Source organism: Pelophylax lessonae (assembly GCF_965119305.1).
Source record: "Pelophylax lessonae genome assembly, chromosome: 11".
NCBI lineage: Eukaryota > Metazoa > Chordata > Amphibia > Anura > Ranidae > Pelophylax > Pelophylax lessonae.
The window spans coordinates 2396849-2424775 of NC_138778.1; the positions used below are offsets into that span (position 1 = coordinate 2396849).

At 47.2% G+C, this 27927-nt stretch overlaps 1 protein-coding gene across 4 annotated transcripts in view; it reads left to right on the forward strand.

The window, feature by feature from the left end:
• The window catches only part of NDEL1 (nudE neurodevelopment protein 1 like 1), an 81968-nt gene extending 57270 nt beyond the window's left edge, over positions 1-24698 (forward strand). For 2 of the 4 annotated variants that reach the window (XM_082271479.1, XM_082271478.1), the window contains 3 exons: positions 2889-2980; positions 3349-3515; positions 24065-24686. In XM_082271479.1, the coding sequence (XP_082127605.1) occupies positions 2889-2980; positions 3349-3515; positions 24065-24146 (341 nt within the window). In that variant the 3' untranslated portion in view covers positions 24147-24686. Of the gene's footprint in view, positions 1-2888; positions 2981-3348; positions 3516-6028; positions 6064-24064 lie in introns of all 4 variants that reach the window. The other 2 variants (XM_082271481.1, XM_082271480.1) reach the window with 2 other exon arrangements.
• The last annotated feature ends 3229 nt before the right edge of the window (positions 24699-27927 follow it).

Below are 27927 nucleotides of genomic sequence, written 5' to 3' on the forward strand. Positions count from 1 at the left end.
GGAGGAGGAGGAGACTCGTGCAGATAGCAGAGGAAGGAGGGGGTGGAGGAGGAGACTCATGCAGATAGCAGAGGAAGGAGGGGGGAGGAGGAGGAGACTCCTGCAGATAGCAGTGGAAGGAGGGGGAGGAGGAGGAGGAGACTCATGCAGATAGCAGAGGAAGGAGGAGGGGGGAGGAGGAGGAGGAGACTCGTGCAGATAGCAGAGGAAGGAGGGGGGAGGAGGAGGAGACTCATGCAGACAGCAGAGGAAGGAGGGGGGAGGAGGAGGAGACTCATGCAGATAGCAGAGGAAGGAGGGGGGAGGAGGAGGAGACTCCTGCAGATAGCAGAGGAAGGAGGGGGAGGAGGAGGAGGAGACTCATGCAGATAGCAGTGGAAGGAGGGGGAGGAGGAGGAGACTCGTGCAGATAGAGGAAGGGGGGGGAGGAGGAGGAGACTCGTGCAGATAGCAGAGGAAGGAGGGGGAGGAGGAGGAGACTCATGCAGATAGCAGAGGAAGGAGGGGGGAGGAGGAGGAGACTCCTGCAGATAGCAGAGGAAGGAGGGGGAGGAGGAGGAGACTCATGGAGATAGCAGAGGAAGGAGGGGGGAAGGAGGAGGAGGAGACTCGTGCAGATAGAGGAAGGAGGGGGGAGGAGGAGACTCGTGCAGATAGCAGAGGAAGGAAGCAGCAGACAGAAATGACACTCAGTGCTCTGGGCTGAGACAAGTACACACTATAGAGCAGGGATCCTCAAACTACGGCTCTCCAGCTGTTGAACTACATGTCCCATGAGGCATTGTAAAACTCTGACATTCACAGACATGACTAGGCATGATGGGAGTTGTAGTTCCTGAACACCTGGAGGGTCGTAGTTTGAAGACCCCCTGCTGTAGAGGGAAATGCTTTGTTCATTCCGAGGTTTACACCCACTTTAAATAGAAATTAAAAATGTTTTGTTAGATTTGTTGCCAGAAATCCAGTGAGCTGAGAACTTCCTGTGCTCTCTGACTCTTCTATTTTTCAGTTACATTGTATCTAATTCTCTCAGTGAACTACAGGGCACCTCCCCCTTTTTATGGAGGAGAGTACAGGGGTGCTCTGTAGCCTCACTTCCTGTCCTGAGGGTGACAACCCTTCTCCTCCATAGATTCGGTACAGTGAGTGGGCGTTGTTGCCTGCATCTACGGAGGAGAAGCGTTGTCACCCTCGGGACAGGAAGTATGTTAGGATCCTCAGCACCAATGAGAACAGGACTAGGTGCTACATGTGTGTTATCCTGTGGAGGACTGCAGGGACTGAAGATGTGCCTGGTGAAACAAATTCGAAGTTTGCATAGAAGCAGCCCCCATCCACATCCCAGAATGCTTTGCTCAGGGCCTTATCACTTCTCTAGAAGCCCAGCCGTTGTCACTATGGGGAGATTTACTAATACTGGAGCACACAGAATCTGGTGCAGCTCTGCATGGTAGCCAATCAGATTCTTTTTTTTTTTTTTAAACCTGTATATACTTACCTGCTCTGTGCAATGGAATTGCAGAGAGCGACCCTGAACCTCCTCTTCTTGGGTTCCCCGCCAGTACTGCTGGCCCCTCCTCTTCTTGGGTTCCCCGCCGGTGCTGCTGGCCCCTCCTCTCGGTCCGGTGCGCCCATGGGAAGCCTTTTGCCATGGGGACACTTGTGCATGCTCACTCCCAAGCCCCTCTGCTGCCTGCGCCCATTGACACAGACAGCGGGACTAGGCCCTGTCCCCGTGACCTTGTCACTGGCTTTGATTGACAGCACTGGGATCCAATGGCCCCTGGTGCCCCAGCAAGACCCGGAAGTGAGGGGAGAGAAGAGCTGCAGATGTGCACAGTGCTGGATCCAATGAGGGCTCAGGTAAGTAAAGTGTGTGTGTGTGGGGGGGGGGGGGGTGAGGGGGTTACTGATGCCCAAGCATTTTTTACCCGAACGCAAGGAATTGAGGTAAAAAATGTTTAGGCTTTAGAACCTCTTTCAGTTTGTTCAATCAAACTGATTGTAGAGTCTCGTTTTTTTAAACAAACATGTAATACTTACCTGCCCTGTGTAGTTGGTTTTGCACAGAGCAGCCCCCATCCTCCTCCTTCTCAGGTCCCTGGCTGGGTTTCTTGGCCCCTCCCTCCTGCAAAAGTGCCCCCACAGTAAGAAGCTTGCAATGGGGGCACCCCCGAGCCAAGCTGCAGCTCCCTGTATCCATTCAGACACAGAGATGGTGTTTGGCCCCGCCCTCTCTCCTGATTGGCTGAATTTAATTGACAACAGCAGGGGCCAATGGCGCCGCTGCTGTCTCAGCCAATGAGGAGGGAGAGTCTTGGGCAGCCCTGCAACATTGCTGGATAGAGAAGGGGCTCAGGTAAGTATTAGGGGGTGCTGCTGCACATAGGTTTTTTTTTTTCTTAATGCATAGAATTCACCTTCTGCCTTTACAATCCCTTTAAGCTTTGAATATAAAACCTGGTAGCTGATTGGTTTCTATGCACAGCTGCACCAGATTCTGTGTACACCAGTATTGGTAACCCTTTGATTGTTGGGGGGGCGTCTTATACAGACAGTAGTTTAGTGCGTTTTTGGAGTTCTAAGCAATGAAATGTTGATTTTTGGGGCTCCCTATTCTGTAAGGAACAGGTTCACCTTAAATAAAAATGATCTCCTTTTGAAGGACGCGTGAGATGTGCTGCGCTATGAACATGGCGTCATATTTCCATGTCTTGCTGAGGTCACCCCGGCTTTTCGGGAATAGCAGATTCTACTTCCAGCAAGAAAAGCTTCACTGATCTGAGATATTATTTAGTGCCGGTTCATTCCAGAGTCCGGCTCTCACCTTCCTTCCTGAGCCGCTCCGGGCTTTACTGTGTGACTGACATTTCTTCTCCTTCTCTTAGGTATACCGAACGGATTTGGTACCACCCCCCTGACTCCGTCCGCCAGGATATCTGCACTTAACATTGTGGGGGATCTCTTGAGGAAAGTTGGTGTGAGTATAGATCTGTCATGTCATTTTCTACTCCTCCCAGTCCGGAACCCCTAAAGTTTACAGGGCAGTAAGCTGGCCCTTTTGTTTAGAAAGTTTGGACACCCCTGGTCTAAAGGATACAAGTTTTGGCATTTTTGATAATATGGATCTTATTAGAGGATTGGTTACTGCTTTTGGAGGTAGGTGCCTTTTCTTCCGCTTTGAAGTTATTCGCTTCTGGAAGCGACCATCGAAAAGCCAATTACATTTATTGCAGCTAGGAGAGGGTTAATTTTTATAGTTCTAAATAAATGACGCCCGTGGAAGGGCGGAGCCTGTGTTTTTCATACATTGAAGTCGCTAACCTGCTGCTTCTCCCTTCTCTGCAGGCCTTAGAATCCAAGCTTGCTGCATGCAGGAACTTTGCCAAGGACCAGGCCTCCCGCAAGTCCTTCGTCCCAGGGAGCCTGAACAGCAGTAACAGCAGCACAAGCAGCATAGTAAACAGTGGAACAAAGTACTCTCACCCCGGGCACACGACCTTCTTCGATAAAGGGTGAGTGGAGAAGTGGGGTGTCTGCCTGCTTAGTATGATAATGGATCACTCATTCACTTTGCCTGTTCCCTTTCTGTCTATTTCATTTATAAACGACTGTTCTCTGTTTCTGGATTGGCTATCACCGGCCTGTGACCAGCATGTGTCAGACCGGTGCATAAAATAAGACCGGATCTCAAGAGGAACTAAACCTAAAGTTTAAGCTTTAGCATCCACACACACCTACACAGGGGGAACTGGAGGGACTATTCTCTTTATTCAACCTCACCTGCTATGGAACTATGTAACTATGTAACGTTGCCTGGACCACGGCAGGGAATAACTCCTGTCTAGCCAATGTCCTTCAACCCAAAGACATGCATTGTTACATAGGCTGAAAAAAGACGCAAGTCCATCTAGTTCAACCAATAGAAGAAAAAAAACGTACAATCCTATACCCACCCCAACCATACAATCCCATATACACAATCCTATACCCACCCCAACCATACAATCCCATATACACAATCCTATACCCTCCCCAACCATACAATCCCATATACACCATCCTATACCCACCCCAACCATACAATCCCATATACACAATCCTTTACCCTCCCCAACCATATAATCCCATATACACAATCCTATACCCGCCCCAACCATACAATCCCATATACACAATCCTATACCCGTCCCAACCATACAATCCCATATACACAATCCTATACCCACCCCAACCATACAATCCCCTATATACAATCCTATACCCTCCCCAACCATACAATCCCATACACACAATCCTATACCCACCCCAACCATACAATCCCATATACACAATCCTATACCCGCCCCAACCATACAATCCCATATACACAATCCTATACCCACCCCAACCATACAATCCCATATACACAATCCTATACCCGCCCCCACCATACAATCCCATATACACCATCCTATACCCTTCCCAACCATACAATCCCATATACACAATCCTATACCCTCCCCAACCATACAATCCCCTATACACAATCCTATACCCTCCCCGACCATACAATCCCATATACACAATCCTTTACCCTCCCCAACCATATAATCCCATATACACAATCCTATACCCGCCCCAACCATACAATCCCATATACACAATCCTATACCCGTCCCAACCATACAATCCCATATACACAATCCTATACCCACCCCAACCATACAATCCCCTATATACAATCCTATACCCTCCCCAACCATACAATCCCATACACACAATCCTATACCCACCCCAACCATACAATCCCATATACACAATCCTATACCCGCCCCAACCATACAATCCCATATACACAATCTTATACCCACCCCCAACCATACAATCCCATATACATAACCCTATACCCTCCCCAACCATACAATCCCCTATACACAATCCTATACCCACCCCAACCATACAATCCCATATACACAATCCTATACCCTCCCCAACCATACAATCCCATATACACAATCCTATACCCTCCCCAACCATACAATCCCCTATACACAATCCTATACCCACCCCAACCATACAATCCCCTATACACAATCCTATACCCGCAGTTGATCCAGAGGAAGGTGAAAACCCCAGCAAAGCATGATCCAATTTACTACAGCAGGGGAAAAATTCCTTCCTAAACCCACGAGAGGCAATCAGATATTCCCTGGATCAACTTTACCTATAAATATTACCCAGTTATATTATGTACACTTAGGAAACAATCCAGGACTTTTTTAATGCAATCTACTGAGCTGGCCAGCATTCTCTGTTTCATTGTACACTCTGCTATACTTCTGTAGGGTGTGTATGGATGGGATTTATACAACAAAAGGAATGACCGCACTTCCGATAAGTTTCAAAAAGGAGTGTCTTTATTCCACATCAATCGAATTGGCAAATACAGATACACACTGTGAGTGCAGGACAATCGGTGGACGCGTTTCACGACTGGATGTGTCGCTTATTCATCATGGTGATGAATAAGCGACACATCCAGTCGTGAAACGCGTCCACCGATTGTCCTGCACTCACAGTGTGTATCTGTATTTGCCAATTCGATTGATGTGGAATAAAGACACTCCTTTTTGAAACTTATCGGAAGTGCGGTCATTCCTTTTGTTGTATGAAGCTATCCTGGATTGCGGATCCGACCGGCACCTGATTCCAGCCTCACCTAGAGCGGTCTTCCCTGTATGGATGGGATTTAGGCAAGCCATAGGCGGAGTAACTTTCTTTCCTTCAACCACGGGGTGAAAAAAACATTACCCAACAATGGGATATTTTAGATGTCCTCCATTTAAACTTTGTGTTTAGTTCCCCTCTGGTGAGAAATGCCGTGGTTTTATTTTATCAGAAGACGCTTGTATTGTTTCCATGTCTCCTCCGCAGATTTATCACCAGGTGGGTGAGCTGATTGTTCCGCCTCACGATCAGGTAAGTGACGGTCGGCTGGAACCCACGATGGGCTGGAATAACGTTTTCTCTCTTTTCCCCCCACCAGGCAGGAAAAGGTCATTTTCCCCACGTTGTTTATGGGTAATTGAACATAGCGATAAGGTTGCATGCTGGTGTTCTGCCTCTGGGTGACTTAACGTGAATCCCTCCTTTCTCCATATCAGCCACACTAACCGCATGAGGGCGCCGCTCTGCCGCTTAACCTGTCTCAATGCGAGGGCGTTGTGTTATTCTTTATCTGTGGTGTTGGCAGGATTGGAGCCATCGGCCTTTCATGGCGATGCTCAGGGACGGTGACGAATCTTGTAAAGGCTCGTTGGATCTCAGAAGTGGGAAAGGAACTAACGCGTTTTACTGTTACGTTGTGATAACCGATGTCTGTAATTACTCGTGGAAATTTATGGCAGCAAAAGATTGAAGTCTCACTGTGAATGTTCAGTTAAAGGGCCGGTTCACACCACAAGTTCTGCTTTCCGGATGCGTTTCTGCATTTTCTTTTACATGCATTTTTTGGTGCAATACCCCCCTACACACGCACACACTCATTTCAGGACATGGGCATTCTGGTGCATTTAGGCCCCTTTCACACTTGTGCGACTTGTCATGCGATTTGGGACTGCAAAATCACATGACAAGTCGTTCTCCATTATTTCCAGTGAGCCCCATTCATATCTGTGCGACTTGAAGTCGGACCGACTTCAAAGTATTCCCTGCATTACTTTTGGCACAATTTTGATGCGTTTTGAGGAAAAGACATTATAAGCCCAGTCAAACTCGCATCAAAATCACGGCAAAAAGTCGCGGTAAAATCGTGCGACTTCATGAAGTCGCACAAGTGTGAAAGGGGCCTTGCATGCATTTTCAAAATGCCTTCCATGCAAGTCAACTGCAGCATGTTCTACTTTTGTTGACTGCACTGGTATGAACTGGGGCCATTGGAATGCATGGAAAACACTAATGGTGCCCTGAAATGAAAATTCCGGTGCCGTAACCGAAACCAAAAAATCCGGACGCACTTAGCCGAAACCGAAACTGACGGTTTTTACAACAGATATATATATATATTTTTTTTTTTTTTATAAATAATTGTAATTATATTCAACTTTTTAACCACTTCTGGATCGGAGGGTTTTACCCCCTTAATGACCAGGCCGTTTTTTGCGATTCCGCACTGCGTTACTTTAACTGACAACTGCGCGGTAGTGCGTCGCTGTACCCAAATAAAATTGATGCTTTCTTCCTACCAATAGAGCTTTCTTTTTGTGGTAAGTGATCACCTCTGCGTTTTTTTTTCTTATTTTTTGCATTTTAAACAAAAAAAGAGCAACAATTAAAAAAATATATATATAAATATAATTTTTTTTTTTTTACTTTCTGCTATAAAACATCGAATAACAAAATTTAAAATCAAATTTTTCCATCAATTTAACCACTTAAGCCCCGGAAGATTTTACCCCCTTCCTGACCAGGGCCTATTTTGCGATTCGGCACTGCGTGACTTTAACGGACAATTGCGCGGTCGTGCGACGCTGTACCTAAACGAATTTGACGTCCTTTTTTTCCCACAAACAGAGCTTTCTTTTGGTGGTGTTTGATCACCTGTGCGATTTTTTGATCATGCGCTATAAACAAAAAAAGAGCGACAATTTTGCAAAAACAACAATATTTTTCACATTTTTTTATATGAAATTCCCCCCCAAAAAATGTAAAAATCTAAATTTTTTAACCTTTTCGGCCAATTTGTTTTCTGCTACATATGTTTGGAAAAAAAAAATCGCAAAAAGCCTATTTTGATTGGTTTGTGCAAAAGTTATCACGTTTACTAACAAAGGGAAAGATTTTTGTCATTTTTGTTGATTTTTTTTTTTTAACGAGTAATGGCGGCGATCTGCGATTTTTTTTTTTTTTTTTTTTTTTTTTTTTTTTTTCCGGTACTGCGACATTGCGGCGGACAGATCGGACCCTTGACTGACATTTTTGGGGTTACCAGTGACATTTCTACAGTAATCAGTGCTATACATATGCACTGTTACTGTAAAATTACACTGGCAGTGAAGGGGTTAACTTTTTTTGAGAGGGAGGGGTTATGTGTGTCCCTAGGGGCGTGATTCTAACTGTGATTGGCTGTGGCTTGAGGTGTAGGAACAGAGATCAACGGTCCTACATAGTAGAACCGTATGATCATCATTCATACACAGGGGAGAATGACAGGCGGTTGGTTTACATTAGCCGCCTGACTTTCTCCCTCTGCACCGACGATCGCTGAGTGACCGGCGGACATCGGGTCCGCCGGTCACACGCACGGGGGGTCCGTGACCGAGCGGGGGCCCGCGCTTGCTCCCTAGACCCTCACAGGCTAGCGACGTAGATCTATGCCGCTCTGCCTGTGAGGGGCTGACCGCCGCAGTAAATAGTCGTGCGGTGGTCGGCAAGCGGATATAGAATGTAAAACCCCTAAGTAGGTGGGACTATAAGGGCAACCATACATGGATGTATAGTCCTTATAGCCCCACCTCCTTAGGGGGTTTTCACTCTTTGTCTTATCGGGACGATGGCAACCCACATCCGGGATTCGGAATAATTGGGTTTTACCTAAATTTTTCATCATTTTAGGCCAATTTGTATTCTACTAAATATTTTCGGTAAAAAAAAAATCCCAATAAGCGTATATTGATTGGTTTGCGCAAAATTTATTGTCTGCAAACGATGCAATATTTTTATGGAATTTTTTTAAATTTATTTGTACTAGTAATGGCAGCGATCTGCGATTTTTAGCGAGAAACTAATTAAATACGCTTCCAGATCGCGGTAACCTGGGCATATAAATGGGGTAAAAAGTGCCACATCCTAATGAAAATCAGAAAAATGGAAAAAAGAAGAAACGTGGACTTTGCATTAAGTTTCCAGTGCCTGCAAAGTCCACGTTTCTTCTTTTTTCCAGCGATTTTTAGCGACATTGCGGCGGACAAATCGGACACCTAACTGACATCTTTTGGGAACCAGTGACGCAAATACAGTGATCAGTGCTAAAAAAAAATGCACTGTCACTGTATTAATGACACTGACGGGGAAGGGGTTAACATCAGGTGTGATCAAAGGTTAAATGTGTCCCTAGGGGTGCTTACTAACTGTGGGGGGGGGTTACATTGGTTGGGGGAAGACAGAGATCCGATTCCTCCATCTTCTCCCTTGCAGAACGGCGATCTTCCTTGTTACATAGGTGGACCGGCGTTCTGCCTCTCTCGGGGGATGATCTGTCCGCCGGACCCGTTGATTGACATCCTCGCTAGCCAATCCGGCGGTGCGATCGTTCCTTCTAGTGGCTACAAGTACGTCGTTTTGCGCAATAACGCCACTTTGACGCAGTAAATACACGGCGAGTGGTCGGTAAGTGGTTAATTAATCGGATGAATTTATTGCTGGCCGTTATCGGCACTTTTTGAAGCCGTTTTATAAAATCCAAAATCCTGGTTGCTGCGTTTTTGGTGAATATTTGGTCAGCACCTCCCCCATTGAAATCACATGACCTATGAAAAACACACCAGAAGCGCGGTAAAATCGCAGGAGTTTCTGGCAGCCATTATCGGCGCCTTTTTTGCTTTCAGCCCAACCCTGAAAACTCAATTTTCGGTGGCTGAAATTTTGGTGCATCACTAGAAAACTGCATACATTTTTTTTTTTAAGCAGATTAAAAGCGCACCGGACTGCATCTGGTGTGAACCGATCCCTAAATCCTCCAAACAAATTCCAGGGGTGCAAAGTCTGAGTCCAAGTAATGCCTTTCCCCTCCCAGGACCTTTCCTGTGTGTGGAAGCAGTGGACTCTCTGCAGAGGTCTGACAGACCTATTGCATAGCAGTCAGCATTGTTCCCGCACCCTGCTGATTGGAGAGCCCTAGCTATAAATCAGCAGGGGGCGTGTCTGACCTGCAGAGAGGCTGCTGCTTCCATATAAACAGCAGGTATGCATTACAGCATGCTGGCAGGGGGGGGGGGGGGGACAGACTTTTTTACTCATGCTGTCGCTGATCTATAAAGGAAGCCAACTGAAAAACTTTGCTGGACCTTAAATACATCAAAGGGGCATGCTGGAAAGTTGCAGCATGCTGGCAGGGGAGTGGCTGTCCTACTCAGACTAACAGAATTTCCCTTTAAAAATCAACCACAAACTTTGATGCACCTCTAGAATGTACAGAGCATCCGGAAAGTATTCACAGAGCTTCACTTCTTCCACATTTTATATTACAGCCTTATTCCAACATGGATTACATTCATTATTTTCCTCAAAATTCTACAAACCCCTCCCCCATAATGACAACGTGAGAGAAGTTTGTTTTGAAATCCTTGCAAATTTATTAAAAATAAAAAAAGGAAAAAATCCCATGTACATAAGTATTCACACCCTTTGCCATGACACTCAGAATTGAGCTCAGGTGCCTCCTGTTTCCACTGATCATCCTTGAGATGTTTCTACAACTTGATTGGAGTCCACCTGTGGTAAATTCAGTTGATTGGACATGATTGGGAACGGCACACACCTGTCTTTATAATGTCCTACAGGTAACAGTGCATGTCAGAGCACAAACCAAGCCATGAACTCCAAGGAATTGTCTGTAGACCTCGGAGACAGGATTGTATGGAGGCACAGATCGGGGGAAGGGTACAGAAACATTTCTGCAGCATTGAAGGTCCCAATGAGCACAGTGACCTCCATCATCTGTAAATGGAAGAAGTTTGGAACCACCAGGACTCTTCCTAGAGTGGGCCGCCCGGCCAAACTGAGCGATCGGGGGAGGGGGGGCCTTAGTCAGGGAGGTGACCGAGAACCAGATGGTGACTCTGACAGAGCTCCAGAGTTTCTCTGTGGAGAGAGGAGAACCTTCCAGAAGAACAACCATTTCTGCAGCACTCCACCAATCAGGCCTGTATGGGAGTGGCCAGACGGAAGCCACTCCTCAGTAAAAGTCACATGACAGCCCGCCTGGAGTTTACCAAAAGGCACCTGAAGGACTCTCAGTCCATGAGAAACAAAATTCTCTGCTCTGATGAAACAAAGATTGAACTCTTTGTCCTGGATGGCAAGCGTCATGTCTGGAGGAAACCAGGCACCGCCCATCACCTGGCCAATACCATCCCTACTGTGAAGCATGGTGGTGGCAGCATCAGACTGTGGGGAGGAACTGGGAGACTAGTCAGGATGGAGGGAAAGATGAATGCAGCAATGTACAGAGACCTCCTTGATGAAAACCTTCTCCAGAGCGCTCTGGACCTCAGACTGGGGCGAAGGTTCATCTTCCAACAGAACAACGACCCTAAGCACACAGCCAAGATAACAAAGGAGTGACTACAGGACAACTCTGTGAATGTCCTTGAGTGGCCCAACCAGAGCCCAGACTTGAACCCGATTGAACATCTCTGGAGAGATCTGAAAATGGCTGAGCACCGACCCTCCCCCATCCAACCTGATGGAGCTTGAGAGGTCCTGCAAAGAAGAATGGGAGAAACTGCCCAAAAATAGGAGTGCCAAGCTTGTAGCATCATACTCAGAAATACTGGAGGCTGTGATTGGTGCCAAAGGAGCTTCACCAAAGTATTCAGCAAAGGGTGTGAATACTTATGTACATGACAAAGGGTTTGAATACTTATGTACATGGGATTCTTTTTCCTTTTAATAAATTTGCAAAGATTTCAAACAAACTTCTCTCACGTTGTCATTATGGGGGAGGGGTTTGTAGAATTTTGAGGAAAATAATGAATTTAATCCATTTTGGAATAAAGCTGTAATATATAATGTGGAAGAAGTGAAGCTCTGTGAGAACTTTCCGGATTCTCTGTAGTTTGCTGATTTAAAATGAAATTGGGCCGTAAAAAAAAAAAAAAACACACTGTCAGTATTCATTTTGCTGCCTGACCTCACTGTGTCGTCTTTGTTGGGTGGAGGATTTTTCTTAACATTGCAAGTTGCAAAGGTTCTCGGCCGCACGGGTGACGCATGCGATACGGCGGGGTACCGGTGACGGAATGCCGTGGTGTTGGCATTTGGGTCAGCACCAGTGAATCTGATGTCCCAATTTTCCCTTCTCTCTCTCGTGTTATGTAGTGGATTGTTACAGGCAGGAGGCAGTACGGTCACTGGAGCAGCACTTTCCAGGAGCTGTACCTTACCCGTATCACCCCAGGCTGATAGGAGGGACGTATCTGACATTGTAGGAAGGGGTAGGTCTCCGAATTCACTTCCTTGTCACCCCTGGATCGTGTCCCTGCCGCATTCCTCTAACATCTTTTGTTCCTCGGACAATAGCTGGAAGCACTACCACAGGATAAATGGAGCGTTAGCTCTGCAGGGTAGTCTTTGTCTTGTGTCTGGATAAATGAATTATTACCGGGTTATCCACACAGCTATGTGAAAAATGGGAAGATTTTGTGCGATTTTTCTGGTGTAGTGAGTCTGCAGCCACATAGCTTCCTGCTCAACAATAAGAATGCACAACTGACCGCTCATGCATGCCGCTCTGCTTATATGTGATTGAAAATGTGAGAGCGCCTCACCAACCGTCATACAGCCCAGGAAGGATTTTATTTCAAGTTACAGTGGCGTAAAGCAGCCAACGCGTTTCTGGACCTCAGTCACTTCTGCTTTATCAGGGCTTATATGCTGTATATCCCACGTAGGGACCCGGGCTTTCTCTGATACTTGTTGCTTACAAGTAAAAATCTGTATTTTTTGCTATAAAATTACTTAGGACCCCCAAACCGTTTTTTTTTATATATAGTAGAGATCAACCGATTATCGGCAAAGCCGATATATATCGAGGGCCGATATGCACTTTCCCCGATATATCGGAATCGGCCCCTGAGGTTACCGATATTGCCCATATTTCGGGAAAGTGCTGTACCGGAGTGATGGCTGCAGCTAGAGGCACCACCCCGGTATCGGCGTCCATACGGTCGGCTGTCTTATAATGACAACCAATGCGGCTGAGAAGCCGCTCGGCTGTTATTACAGGGAGCAGGAGGGGACGCCCCTCCCCTCCCACCACCTTCCGTGGCTCACCCGGGTCTCCTGTCCCACCGGGAGACCCGGGCAACCACCCTGCACAGCCACCGAAGACCCGATCAAAGCCGCATTCGGGTCTCCATGTAAAAACCTGGAAGTGATGTCATGACATCACTTCCAGGTATTCGGCATCAAATTAAAGAAAATGACAGCATTCACAACAGCCAAACTTGGTGTTTTGAATGCTTTTAAGTGCAGAGGAGGGGTTTGGGGTCTTTTAGATCCCCAGATCCCTCCACAACAGTACCTGTCAAGAAAATAACAAACATTTTTTTTAAATGTACGAAAATATCGGCCGATACTGATACGCAATGACCAAAATATCGGTATCGGCAATAAAAAAACAATATCGGACGATCACTAATACATGGCACACAGTAACAAAGCTGAGGCTGTCAATCTGCTGGATCTCCCTCCCCCTTTCTAGGCTCCCACTGCTGTCAATCGCAGCCAGTGAGGAGAGAGAAGGGGTGGGGCCAAACTGTGCTCGATTTGTTAATTGACACACACAGCTCAGCTTGGAAACGAGCGCCCCCGAGTGCACCCAGAGAAAGTGGCTTCCTCTAGGGGCACTCAAATGGGGGGAGGAGCAAGGAGTGTCAGCGGGGGACCTTAGAAGAGGACAATCAGGGATGCTCTGTGCAAAACTCAGAGGTGCGGGGTGTACCAACATGGCCTCTGCTGAGCAGTGCGGGGTGTACCAACATGGCCTCTGCTGAGCAGTGCGGGGTGTACCAACATGGCCTGCGCTGAGCAGTGCGGGGTGTACCAACATGGCCTGCGCTGAGCAGTGCAGGGTGTACCAACATGGCCTCTGCTGAGCAGTGCGGGGTGTACCAACATGGCCTCTGCCACCTTCCTACTGCTGGCGTCCAGCTTCTTTCAAAATGTAACCTAAAACAGCATCACAGATATCAATATATGATATTTATTTATATCCGCTCACTTTATTTCTAATAATTACTCTGAAATGAAAGACGTAGCTGGGTGTAGTAAGATGTCTTCATGGGTGTTCTATCAGATTACTGCTACCCGTCAGAACATAAAGTGTTTGGAATGCATAGCGGCATGGAACTCTTTGCGCATGTGCAGTGTTTTTTGGTCAAAACATCATTTCCGTTACACGATCTGACGGGTCGTGGTAATCTGATAGAACATTGGCTGTGAGGTCGCAAGGCTTAACTGCCAGTTTCCCTTAGTCAAGATGGCGGCACCAGCACCCCATAGCCTATTAAAGAATTGGCTCGGGTGAGGACCCTGCTGGATCCCAGGGAAGTGCCCTGACAGTATTTTAAGCTGCTGGCTTTTAGTTTTTTTGGGGGGCGGGTGGGGCCTGGAGCTCCTCTTTAAGTCTGTATTCAGATGCCATGCATGCAACATGCAGACAAAAAAAAGCTCTTTATGTATTCTAAATATGCTTATGTCAACTCCAGAATACACTCTGCACAGGAAAGACAAACAATGCATAACAACTGTAATTATATGAAGTGTGATATCTGCAGAGCTGGTTTCTCTGCGATAATAATTCAAGGATCTCTCTTCATACGGCCTCGTTCCTGCGTATGAATGCCGTGTGAATAATTCTAGGCGGAACATCCCATTAATAGGATTAGTAAGCTGTAACCAGACCTGACCATGCAGCCAGCGGAGTGCCGCCAATGTGACCAGGCTGCAACTTGAGGCTTTTTATTTTTTTTAATTCCAGCCGAAGTGTTTGTTCCACTAAATCTTATTTCCACCAGGAGACAGCTGGCTGTCCACCCAGCAGCGCAGGCAGGGAGTCTTACATGTCTGATCCCATTAAAGTTCTGTCATTGCATGCAAGAAGCTCACGCTGCTATAGAGGAGCCAATGGGGAAAACCGCTTTACTTTTATCCAAATGGCCGTCCGCAGTGCATTTCTGAATAGATAATATATATAAATAAATATATATATATACTGTGTGTGTGTATGTATGTATGTATATATATATATAATTTTTTTTTAATGTCTAAATACCTTATTCTAAAGTGTGTACGTGGCACTTCTGGTCCCGGCCGCCAAGGCGATTCCCATGGCCTCCTGGAATATTGGTGTCATCGATCCTAGGAGTCCATGGGAATCGCCTAATGAAGAAACTGCGCCGTGCAGTGTCATTACTGTGCAGGCGTGAGATCAGAGGTGCATGCTGGGTAGCCACCTGGCACCGAATCCTGGAAATAAACACAAGCGGGCTTCAGATTAGTGATCGACCAATATCGGTTTTTCATTGCCGATACCGATATTTTGGCCAATGCATATCGGTATCAGCCAATATTTTCGTACAAAAAAAAAAAAAAAAAATTGTATTTGACAGGTACTGTTGTGGAGGGATCTGGGGGTCTAAAAGACCCCAAACTCCTCCTCTGCACTTAAAAGCATGTAAAACGCCAAGTTTGGCAGTTTTGAATGCTGTAATTTTTTTTAATCTGGCGCAGTACCCGGAAGGGATGTCATGACATCCCTTCCGGGTTTTTACACGGAGACCCAATCAGAGCCAAATGTGGCTTTGATTGGTCTTCGGCGGCCATGCAGGCTGGTTGCCCGGTGGGACGGGAGTCCCCGGGCGAGCCACGGAAGGTGGCGGGAGGGGTGGACGTCCCCTCCCGCTCCTTGTAATGACAGTCGACCATCCGCTATGGACGCCGGTACCGGGATGATGTCTCTAGCTGCAGGTATCACTCCGGTACAGCACTTTCCCGAAATATCGGCAACCTCAGGGGCCGATTCCAATATATCGAGGAAAGTGCAGATCGGCCCTCGATATATATCGGCTTTGCCAATAATCGGTTGATCTCTACTTCAGATGCCCACAACCTCAATGGCCCCTGCCTGCTTCCGAGGTCGGGTAAGATTTTATTGTTTTAAAAGAAAGAAGGAACAAATTAACCATTTCCGGACCGGAAGATTTTCCACCTTAATGACCAGGTCATTTTTTGCGATTCAGCACTGCGTTACTTTTAACGGAAAATTGCGCGGTCGTGCGGCGTTGTACCCAAATAAAATTGATGTCCTTTTTTTCCCACAAATAGAGATTTCTTTTGTGGTATTTGATCACCTCTGCGATTTTTATTTTTTGCGCTATAAACAAAAAAAAGAGCAATGATGCAAAAAAAAATTTCTAAAATTTGAAAATTTCGAAAAATTGCTCCATAAATACCGTGTGACATAAAAAGATGCAATGACCACCATTTTTTTTCCATAGGATCTCTGATAAATAAAACATATATAATGTTGGGGGGTTCTGAGTAATTTTCTAGCAAACAAATGATGATTTTTACACGTAGGAGAGGAGTGCCAGAATAGGCCCGGTATGGAAGTTACATAAAAAGCCTTCCCGACTGCTGTAAGTCATAAATAGCGCCAGTCTAGAAGGGGTAGAAACCTTGCTTTAAAAAGATTTGTAGCTGTAGAAGTGTCTGCAGAAAGTATGACCTCTGGAATTGCATTATCCTTCGATAATTGGCTCAGTGCTGTCCTGGCGCGCCTCTGTTATAAGCTGCGTGACCTTGCTGCTTTCTGTAAAGGTTTATTACATGCAGCAAGGCTGACTTGCTAAGAATAAGGCTGCATTCACATGTCAGCTTATAATCGCGGGCAGAACCGCCGCGGTTCCGCCCGCGATTCAGAGATTTATTGCAAATCGCGGGACGCCTAGCGTTGCCCGTTGATTTGCAATAGCCCCCCAAACGCCGAGCGATGTTGCCGCGATTTACGCCCGCCGAATCGCGGCAACATCGCGCAAACAAAATCGCGGGACGCAATACGCTCCAAAGAAGCTCTTGTACTTTTTTGGAGCGTATTGCGTCCCGCGATTTTGTTTGCGCGATGTTGCCGCGATTCGGCGGGCGTAAATCGCGGCAACATCGCTCGGCGTTTGGGGGGCTATTGCAAATCAACGGGCAACGCTAGGCGTCCCGCGATTTGCAATAAATCTCCGAATCGCGGGCGGAACCGCGGCGGTTCTGCCCGCGATTATAAGCTGACATGTGAATGCAGCCTAAAAGTACCCGGGATTGCAGGCTTTTTTTTTTTATGCTTGTTTACTGCGACGCGTTCCAGCGCAGACTTTGTGCAGATTTGTTTTGAAAAGAGTCTTTTACGTAAAAAGAGTGTCTGGCCTGAATACAAAGACCTGTGAGCAAGGGGCTCCCCATACAGTCCTTAATATGTTAGGATGACCGGTTATTGGGGGTTATGGAGATCTATTTCCAGGTACGGCAGTGAGGAGGTGGATAATTGGCAAAGATTGTGGATCCCTCTTTATGGGGTAATGAATCAAAATTCAAGGTGGTCCAGTCACTAAAATTTTCTTCCAACAATTTCCAAATAGTTACATAGTTACATAGTTAGTGAGGTTGAAAAAAGACATCAGTCCATCCAGTTCAACCTATGATGTGTGTGTGTGTGTTTGCTTTTAACCGTACATTGTATACCCCTGTATGTTGTACATTGTATACCCCTGTATGTTGTACATTGTATACCCCTGTATGTTGTACATTGTATACCCCCTGTATGTTGTACATTGTATACCCCCTGTATGTTGTACATTGTATACCCCTGTATGTTGTACATTTTATACCCCTGTATGTTGTGGTCTTTAAGGTGTCCATCCAATAGTTTTTTGAAACTATCGATGCTCCCCGCTGATACGACTGCTTGTGGAAGAGAATTCCACATCCTTACCGCCCTTACAGTGAAGAACCCCTTACGCACTTTAAGGTTAAACCGCCTTTCCTCTAGTTTTAGTGAGTGGCCACGTGTCTTATTGTATTCCCTTTCTCTGAATAGTTTGTTCCTTATGCTAGGGTCACCAGTACAGTATTTGTACATTGATATCATATACCCCCTCAATCGTCTCTTCTCCAGAGAGAATAGGTTCAGTGCTTGTAGTCTTTCCTCATAGCCGATGTCCTCCATTCCCCTAATTATTTTTGTTGCCCTTCTCTGGACTTTCTCCAGTTCCAGCACATCCTTCCTGAGGACCGGTGCCCAGAACTGGACAGCATACTCCAGATGTGGCCGGACCAGAGTCTTGTAGAGAGGGAGAATAATCTCTTTATTTCTGGAGTGAATCCCCTTTTTTATACATCCCAGTATTCTGTTGGCTTTGCTTGCGGCGGCTTGGCATTGCATGCCACTGCCAAGCCTCTTGTCTACCATTTCCCCCAGGTCCTTTTCCATCTTAGATTCACCCAGAGGTTTCCCCCCCTAGTGAGTAGCTTGCTTTCTGGTTTCTGGTCCCCAAGTGCATTACTTTACATTTTTCTACATTAAATCTCATCTGCCATGTAGTTGCCCACCCCGTTATTTTGTTCAGGTCTGCTTGCAAGATTTCCACATCCTGCATAGAAGATATTGGCATGCCTAATTTAGTATCATCCGCAAATACTGAGATTGTACTAGATATCCCCTCCTCTAGATCATTTATGAATAAATTAAACAGGATTGGTCCCAGGACAGAACCCTGGGGGACCCCACTTTCCACACCCGCCCAATCCGAGTACTCCCCATTAATCATCACCCTCTGTACTCTCCCCTGGAGCCAGTTCTCTATCCAGGTACTCACCTTATGGTCCATACCTACCTTCCTTAGTTTGTACAGTAAGCGTTTGTGGGGAACGGTGTCAAAGGCCTTTGCAAAGTCCAGATACACCACATCCAAAGGCCTTCCTTTATCCAGATACACCACATCCACAGGCTTACCTTTATCTAAGTGGCAGCTCACTTCATCGTAGAAGGTTAATAGATTGGTTTGGCACGAACTATTTTTCATGAATCCATGCTGATTACTACTTATAATACCGTTTTCATTACTAAAGTCTTGTATGTGGTCCCTTAACATCCCCTCCAAAATCTTGCAGACTACTGATGTTAGGCTGACCGGCCTATAGTTACCCGGGATACACCTCGGCCCCTTTTTAAATATTGGTACCACGTTGGCTTTTTTCCAATCAGCTGGCACCATACCCGTCTGTAAACTATCCTTAAATATCAAGAATAATGGTCTGGCAATCACCTGGCTGAGCTCATTAAGAACCCTCGGGTGCAAGCCATCCGGTCCCGGGGATTTATTTATGTTAAGTTTCTCTAGTTTAGCTCTAAGTCTGTCCTCTGTTAGCCATGGCGGCACTTCCTGAGGTGTATTATTTAGTTCGGCCTTACAAGCGGGGTTCGTGTAGCCCCCCGATTCCTTTGTGAAGACTGAAGAAAAGAAATTATTTAACACTTCCGCCTTTTCTCTGTCCTCAGTGGCCATTTTTCCTTTATCATCTTTTATGGGGCCAATGTGCTCTGGCCTCGCTTTCCTACTGTTTATATACTTAAAGAACTTCTTGTGGTTCTTTTTGCTCTCCTCCGCTATATGTCTCTCGTGTTCTATTTTAGCCGCCCTGATTTCGTCTTTACATTTCTTATTACACTCTTTGTAATGCTTAAATGCTGCCAATGACCCCTCAGTCTTGTATTTTTTGAAGGCCTTTTCTTTAGCTCTAATATACATTTTTATGTTGGAGTTTAGCCACCCAGGGTTTAGTTTTGCTCTGTTAAATTTATTTCCCTGTGGAATGCACTGGCCCACCCCCTTGTTTAGTATGCTCTTGAAGCACTCCCATTTTTCCTCCGTGTTCTTTGTTCCCAGGGTTCTATCCCATTTGATATTTTCTAGCAGCGAGCGCAGTTTAGGGAAATTGGCTCTTTTGAAATTCAGTGTCCTTATATTACCCCTCTGCTTCCTATTCCTGTAATTAATACTGAAACCAATTGACCTATGGTCACTGTTCCCTAAGTTGCCCCGTATTTCTATATCCGTGAGCAGGTCTGTATTGTTGGTAATCAGTAGGTCAAGTACCGCATTGTTTCTTGTCGGTGCATTCACCATCTGACCCATGAAATTGTCCTGCAAAACATTTAGGAACTGCCGAGCCTTGGCTGAGTGCGCGGTTCCTTCTGCCCAGTCTATATCAGGATAATTAAAGTCCCCCATTATAATGACATTTCCCATCCTTGCTGCCAATCCTATCTGTAACATGAGGTCTTAAATCTTAAGTTTGTGCTATGAAGATTGTAGTCATTGTATGTGTATCAGAAATATTTCAGAGGCCCGCGTCAGAGTTCTCCCTTGCGTCAGGGGGATCTGCGTCAAAGTGCCCCTTTGCGTCGGGGGGCCATGTCAGAGTGCCCCCTTGCGTCGGGGGGGGGGGGGGGGTGCCATGTCAGAGTGCCACCTTGCGTCGGGGGGGTGCCATGTCAGAGTGCCCCCTTGCTTCAGGGGGGCCGCATCAGAGTGCCCCCTAGCATTAGAGTGCCCATGTGCATCAGGGGCCCCCCATCAGAGTGCCCCCGTGCATCGGGGGGAGGGAGGCGCATCAGCGTGTCCCCTTGCATTAGTGTGTCCCTGTGCATTGGGGGGGGGGTGCATCAGGGTGCCCCCTTGAATCAGGGTGCCCCTGTGCATCAGGGGGCCCCCATCAGAGTGCCCCCATGCATCAGGGAGCCCCATCAGAGTGCCCCCATGCATCAGGGGGCCCCCATCAGAGTGCCCCCATGCATCAGGGGGCCCCCATCAGAGTGCCTCCATGCATCAGGGAGCCCCATCAGAGTGCCCCCATGCATCAGGGAGCCCCATCAGAGTGCACCTTTAGACTGGACCAGGGCAGAGAAGCTTACTGCAGTGGGCAGGGCACACACGTGACGCCATTGGTTGCTAGGAGACCCTAGCAACCAATAATTGATGAGCAGTGGGTATCCAGCACTGCAGACTGGTAGGCTGATAGACCCGGACCGGAGCGTTTCATAAGCACTGCTATAGAGATTATGGCCCTGTATCCTCCAGTCATACTATGCAAACCTATTGCTGGCCTAAAACCGGCAATATGGCGGCAGGCAGTGTGAGCGGTTGATGATTGGTGAAGGAGCTGATCCCCCAGCAGAGACAATCCTTTATTTGATGAACAAGTCTCAGTTGCCAGGAAAAACTTGTTATTCTACAGACTGACAGTCTCTGCTTCCTGCAGCCTCACTGCAGTGTTCTTTACAGTTCAGGCTTTATTCTATAAGGTCAGCTGGGATGTAGTAGCTCACCAATGGGCTTTCATTTTGCTGGAAGTTCATGGAGAACCGACCAATGAACGTCTCTTACTTTCTGTTAAATATACCATTCAGTGTGTTTTCTTCTGTTTAATAAGTGCAAAAATTACTTGTTGATCCTGCCAGAAAATTTGTGATTTTGTAAGTTCCTCTGCAGCGTTTATCTCTAGCCCAGTCCTGTTCACCTCTGTGAACTACAGAGCAGCTTCCCCCATCACAAGAGCACAGGGGAAGGTGTTCTGTAGTACACTTGCTGCCCTGGAGGGATGACGCTGTTCCTCCAGAGAGACGGTAAATTGAGCGTTTTCATTCTAGGACAGAAAATGTTACTGGTTGGATTACCAGGCGAAGATGCAGTCACCGCATTTAAGAACTGGTTAGCGGCGATATATTATCATTGTTGGGTTTAGATACTTCTGTGGAAGATGAATTCTGATTGGCTTTGCTTTGAATAGCCCCGTTTTGTGTGCGGGGGGGGGGGGGGGGGTTAATGAGAATATTTCAGATGAATCCGAACTCTCTGCTGTGTGATAATTTGCATTTGTCTGTGACTTCATTCTAACAGAGCTCCTCCTCCCCGCCTCTTCTGTGTTTAGAGTAAGCAGGCCCCGCCCCCGAGGATGCAGTAATAAGCACAGCTTCTTCTCAGCTTGCTCCCATCCTATAAATGGTTGTGGGACATTGGGCATTTATCCTCTGCATCCTTGTCACCTACCTCTATTGTTCCCTAATGCAAATACAAGTTCTTATGTCTTTATACAATGCTCTGTTATGATGAAATTGCAGAATATTCGAAAACCTTTCCTTTTTGTTGGTGCAGATGATCATAATATTCACTGTATGATGTTTTATTGATGATGCACTTTGTGTTGTGGATAAGTAACTCTTATTGATCTTTAAAATGGATTAATACATCTATCTGTTCTTATTCCTGTGTCTCCATTGTGGAGATTTCCTCACTTCCTGTGCTGGTGACTTCCTTTCACACCCAGACAGAGTTTGTCACTAGGACAGGAGGTGAGAAGGTTCCCACTTGTGGGAGGTACAGTAAGGGAATTTGGCAAAGGCTCAAACCCAGCCTTTCTCAACCTTTTCAACTTAGAGGACCCCTAAAATACCTTTAAGGTCTTAGGGAGCCTCTGCTTAAAATGACTCTGCCTACAGCTCATGATACATTAGTGTGATGGTCAGTGGCAAGAATGCCCTTTACACTTGTGGTCATTGGGAAGAATTACCCCCTTACAGATCGCTAAAAAGATCATTAGTGTAAGTGGGAACTTATCTGAAAGGGAGAAATTGCTCAAGAAACCCCCAGCAACCTCTGGAGGAACCCTAATTCAGAACCCTGCTCTAGGGGGGGGAAACCTGGTTGAGAAACCCTGCTCTGGGGGAACCCTAGTTGAGAAAGCCTGCTCTGTGGGAACCCTAGTTGAGAAACCCGGCTCTGGCGGAACCCTAGTTGAGAAAGCCTGCTCTGTAGGAACCCTAGTTGAGAAACCCGGCTCTGGGGGAACCCTAGTTGAGAAACCCGGCTCTGGGGGAACCCTAGTTGAGAAACCCGGCTCTGGGGGAACCCTAGTTGAGAAACCCTGCTCTGGGGGAACCCTAGTTGAGAGACCCGGCTCTGGTGGAACCCTAGTTGAGAAACCCTGCTCTAGGGGAACCCTAGTTGAGAAAGCCTGCTCTGTAGGATCCCTAGTTGAAAAAGCCTGATCTGTAGGAACCCTAGTTGAGAAAGCCTGCTCTGTAGGAACCCTAGTTGAGAGACCCTGCTCTGTAGGAACCCTAGTTGAGAGACCCTGCTCTGTAGGAACCCTAGTTGAGAGACCCTGCTCTGTAGGAACCTTAGTTGAGAAAGCCGGCTCTGTAGGAACCCTAGTTGAGAAAGCCGGCTCTGTAGGAACCCTAGTTGAGAAAGCCGGCTCTGTAGGAACCCTAGTTGAGAAAGCCGGCTCTGTAGGAACCCTAGTTGAGAAAGCCGGCTCTGTAGGAACCCTAGTTGAGGGATCCTAGGGTTCCACACCTTTAATAATCCTTTATTTCACAAGAAAAATAAGTATTGGGTGGAAGTAGACTTTAACCTTCCAGGATTTTTCTCAAATTGTGGAAGGAAACCCTCAAATTCCATGAGCATATGCAAAGGCCATATTCCTCTGGATGTAACCAAAGACTCTCCAAAGCACATGGCAGACCATCAGGCTACTGAATTACAGTTCAGGGATCAGTTCACTAAAAATCATGTGCAGTGTTGTCTAAACTGAGTCTCCGAATATATCTATGTCTATCTACCGGACATTAGCGGTGGGATGTCCACATCAGTCATTTGCTCTGCTGTTGTCCATTTTGGAGTGTTTTCATCCCTTTTTTATGTTCTCAATAAAATTAAAAATCCAGTAGAGATGGTGGTTGCTCCAAAATGGGCAGTCCTAGGATCTTAGCACAGAGATCCCACCAATAGAATCCCAGTGAGGTAAAAGACTGTTAGGGCATTTAAACTGATTTTAATTAAATAAAAACACTGGCTTCTGCTATCAATCACAGACAGTGAGGGTAGGGGAGGGGAGGGGGGGGGGGGACGCCGAGCTACGCTCTGTGTGTCAATGGACAAACACAGCCCAGCTCTGGATCAAGCCTGTATGAGTGCCCCCATAGCAAGTGGCTTGCCATGGGGGCACTTGGCGGGGGGGGGGGGAGCCAGGAGCACCAGCAGGGGGACAGCAGAAGAGGAAGATCTGGGTTGCTCTGTGGAAAACCATTAAACAGGTTTCCTCTTCCACTTCTAGAATATAAAAATGTTTTTTTATTGAGTCATTTGATTCTTAGCGGTGAATTTCCACCTTCTAAGCCCCCCGAGGTTGGAAATGTGAGAGTCGGCGTTGTGAATTCTTGTTGTAGTGACCCCTTGTTTTCTGTCTGCAGGGCAATGAACGGCTACGAACCTCCAGGCATTCATGGATCGCGGCCTCCGTCCCCGCCCGGGATGCTCCCGCTCAGTGTATGAACGCAGGAAGCAGAGAACAGACTGCTAAACTTTATTCGTCGTCGTTTCTCTGCTGAAAGTTACAAAAGAACAAAAAAGCCGCTTCGTTTTAACCTGTTCACTGCCTGAGAGAAGGGGTGGCCTCCACGCAGAAATTTAAAAAAAGAAGGTTCATCTCCGTTTTACTGGAGCTGAAAACTGAGGACGCGCAATATAATCTCTGGCTGCCACCATCTTGGATGCTTTGTGACGCCGCGGACACCGCTTCTACGACCTTTTTCCTCTCTTCTCGTGTCCTGGTTTGCTGTTGTGCTGTGGACTGGCTGTGGCATCGTCTCAAAGACAAAGGGCACAAGCATCATCGTTCCAAAGCGTCCACACCTCACTGTTCCTCACGCTACGCCCGCGGAGGCTTCCGACGCAGCAGGCGGATCACAGGGGGCGTGTGTCTCCCGCCTGCCAAGAAATGCAAACAAGCTTTGGAGGGGGGGGGGGGCTGTGGGCTTTACAAGTGCCCCTCCCCCTAAAAATATTCTTTCTATTCCTCTGGTTTCTCTTACAGGGTTCAATTTCACATCATAAGAATGTGTGTTGGTTTTTGTTTTCCTTGTTCACCACTTTACCACTTTTTTTTTTAATGTTGAGGGCCAACTCCGCCCAAAAGTGAGATCCCGGCAAATCACACGTTTCTGGTGTTAAGATCACCCGCACAATTCCATAGCAGTGCTAAGTGATGGTGTCACCCTCCAACAGAGGCTGGGACCTACATTATGGCCTTGAAACAAAATACTGGGGGGGGGGGGGGGGACCTGCCACTGGAGGTGGAACCCCCGCCACTGGAGGTGGAGCCCGCCCCTGAAGGTGGAGCCCGCCCCTAGAGGTGGAGCCCGCCCCTGGAGGTGGAACCCTCCACTAGAGGTGGAACACCCCGCTAGAGGTTTATAAGAACCCCAGAAGCTCCCCAGTGGAGGAATCGCTTTTGGATGGAGGTGGCCCCGATACGGTTTCGTCAGTATAAGTTCTAAGGTGCCATTGACGTTTCCATGGCATATAATGATTCTTTAAAAGCTACTTGTTTGTGTTCCACCCCTTTTATCCTTCGTACTTGACACCCCCCGTGCCCCCTTTTCTGTGTAATTCCCATCCTAGTGACAACAAACTGAAAACGATTATTTTTATGTGCAGAATCCTCACGATTGGTAATGGTGGCTGTTATAGAGGCATTCTCACACGGTGCTGACTTGTCCTTCTATATATCAATTAATATGTAATTTATATTCATTGCCAAGCTTGTTCCCTTATGCCCGTGCAGGCTCTTGAAGTATTCTTTGGATCCAGGTATGCATGGCTGTTGCCATGAATGAAGGGCTGACGGGGAAGCAATGCTGTGTTTTATGGAGGAACCCTGTAGGTGAATTAGGATGGCTCAGGCGACTGTTTTTTTGATGGCAATGAGGAGCAGTTTTGTCATTGGACGCAGCAAATACTTCAAGAGGAACTCCAGATATGGTCCCAAGCTGGACTGATGTATCGTGTGTGTGTGTGTGTATATGTATGTATATATATGTATGATATGTATGTGTATATATATATATATATATATATATACCATTCCTAGGAAACCATTGGGGCCACATACTTAAAGTGGTTGTAAAGCGCATTCTTTGCATTAGGATAAAAAAACCTTGTGTGTGCAGCAGCCCCCCTAAAACTTATCTGAGCCCCCTTTTTGATCCAGCGATGTCTTCGAGTGCCTCGGCTGTCCGGGACACTCCCTCCTTAATGGCTGACACACAGCAGCAACCACATTGGCTCCTGCTGCTGTCAATCAAACTCAGCAGATGAGGAGGGGGGGGGGTGCTGAACTGCGGCTCTGTGTCTGAATGGATACACGGAGCTGCGGCTTGGCTCAGGTGCCCCCATAGAAAGCTGCTTGCTGTGGGGGCACTCAACAGGAGGGAGGGGCCGGGGGGGACCAGGAAGAGGAGGATCAGGACTGCTCTGTGCAAAACCATCTCAGAGGAGGGAAGGATCACGTTTGTTATTTTAACAAGACTTTATAATCACTTTAAAGCAGAACTTCACCAAAAAGGGGAGGTTCTGTCCCCCCCTCCCCCTCCACTACCACATTTGGCACTTTTGGGGAGGGGGGGCGGAGTGGGTACCTGGTTTTGACAGGTTCCTGCTCCCACTTCAGAGCTGGAAGTTTGCACCCCCCCCCCTCTTTCCCCCACAGCCTTCTGGGACACATCACAGGTTCCAGAAGACTGCGGGATCACTCACAAAGCGCATGCGCAGTAGGAAACCCACTGTGAGGCCACAAGGCTTCACTGAAGGCCCTCACTGAAGATGCCGGCGGCTGCACCTGACTGAAGAATAATTTCAGGTGAGGACAGCACTGGATCCCTGGACAGGTAATTGTCCGATTATTAAAGTCAGCAGTTACAAGATTTGTAGCAGATTTGTAGCTGCTGACTTAGAATGTTCTATGGGGGAGCCCGGAGTTTCTATGGGGAGCCCGGAGTTTCTATGGGGGAGCCCGGAGTTTCTATGGGGGAGCCCGGAGTTTCTATGGGGGAGCCCGGAGTTTCTATGGGGGAGCCCGGAGTTTCTATGGGGAGCCCGGAGTTTCTATGGGGAGCCCGGAGCTCCTCTTTAAGGCAATCGCACCATCAATGTTCATAAAAATGTAAATCTTTATTGCAATAGACATAAATATATGAAAAAAACTCTGGCCTAAATGACCATAAATGTTTGCATAGTTTATACAATACACCATAAAAACAAATGAAGGGTTCTGCAGAAATATACACCAATAGATGCAAATGTATTCCTGTAGATGTCGTCCAATGCGATTCGCAGTGTAAGAACTGCTTCCACAGGGGCATCACCATAGTGTATAATGCTGGGCATGCATCAATCTTACATCCTCCAATAGACCGCCATCCAAACCAGAATCCCCACAAACAAGCAGGGGGTGGAGAAAGAGGCACTGGACCATACAGGGAGGAGACCGAGTCTGTAACCACCCCTGAAAAGGAGGAGTGTTTGCCATAGGCCAAAATATCCAACCTGTCACGTATGTGCTTCGGGTGACAAGATATAAGAGGAGGCAGGGCGCTCCAGGTTCACACATTGCTTTGGATGGCGGTCTGTTGGAGGGCGTAGGATTCATGCATGCCCAGCATTATACACTATCATGATGCCCCTGTGGAAGCATTGAAACGCGTTGGACTACATCTACAGGAATACATTAGCATATAGTGGTGTATATTTCTGCAAAACCTTTTATTTGTTTTTAATGGTGTATATTGCAGGGGTACTGAATTACAATTCACAGGGGTCCGGTCAGTAAAATTTTCTTCCAGCAGAGGTCCGAGTGTCATAATGGTCCTTTTACTCAGATCCTTCATACAACACCTCCCCGTGCACGTCGCAGTCCTCCCCGTGCACGTCGCAGTCCTCCCCGTGCACGTCACACCTCCCCGTGCACGTCGCAGTCCTCCCCGTGCACGTCACACCTCCCCGTGCACGTCGCAGTCCTCCCCGTGCACGTCGCAGTCCTCCCCGTGCACGTCGCAGTCCTCCCCGTGCACGTCGCAGTCCTCCCCGTGCACGTCACACCTCCCCGTGCACGTCGCAGTCCTCCCCGTGCACGTCACACCTCCCCGTGCACGTCGCAGTCCTCCCCGTGCACGTCGCAGTCCTCCCCGTGCACGTCGCAGTCCTCCCCGTGCACGTCGCAGTCCTCCCTGAATATTATGAACTGTTCCTTTCATAACATTGCAGCACCCCCCCCCCC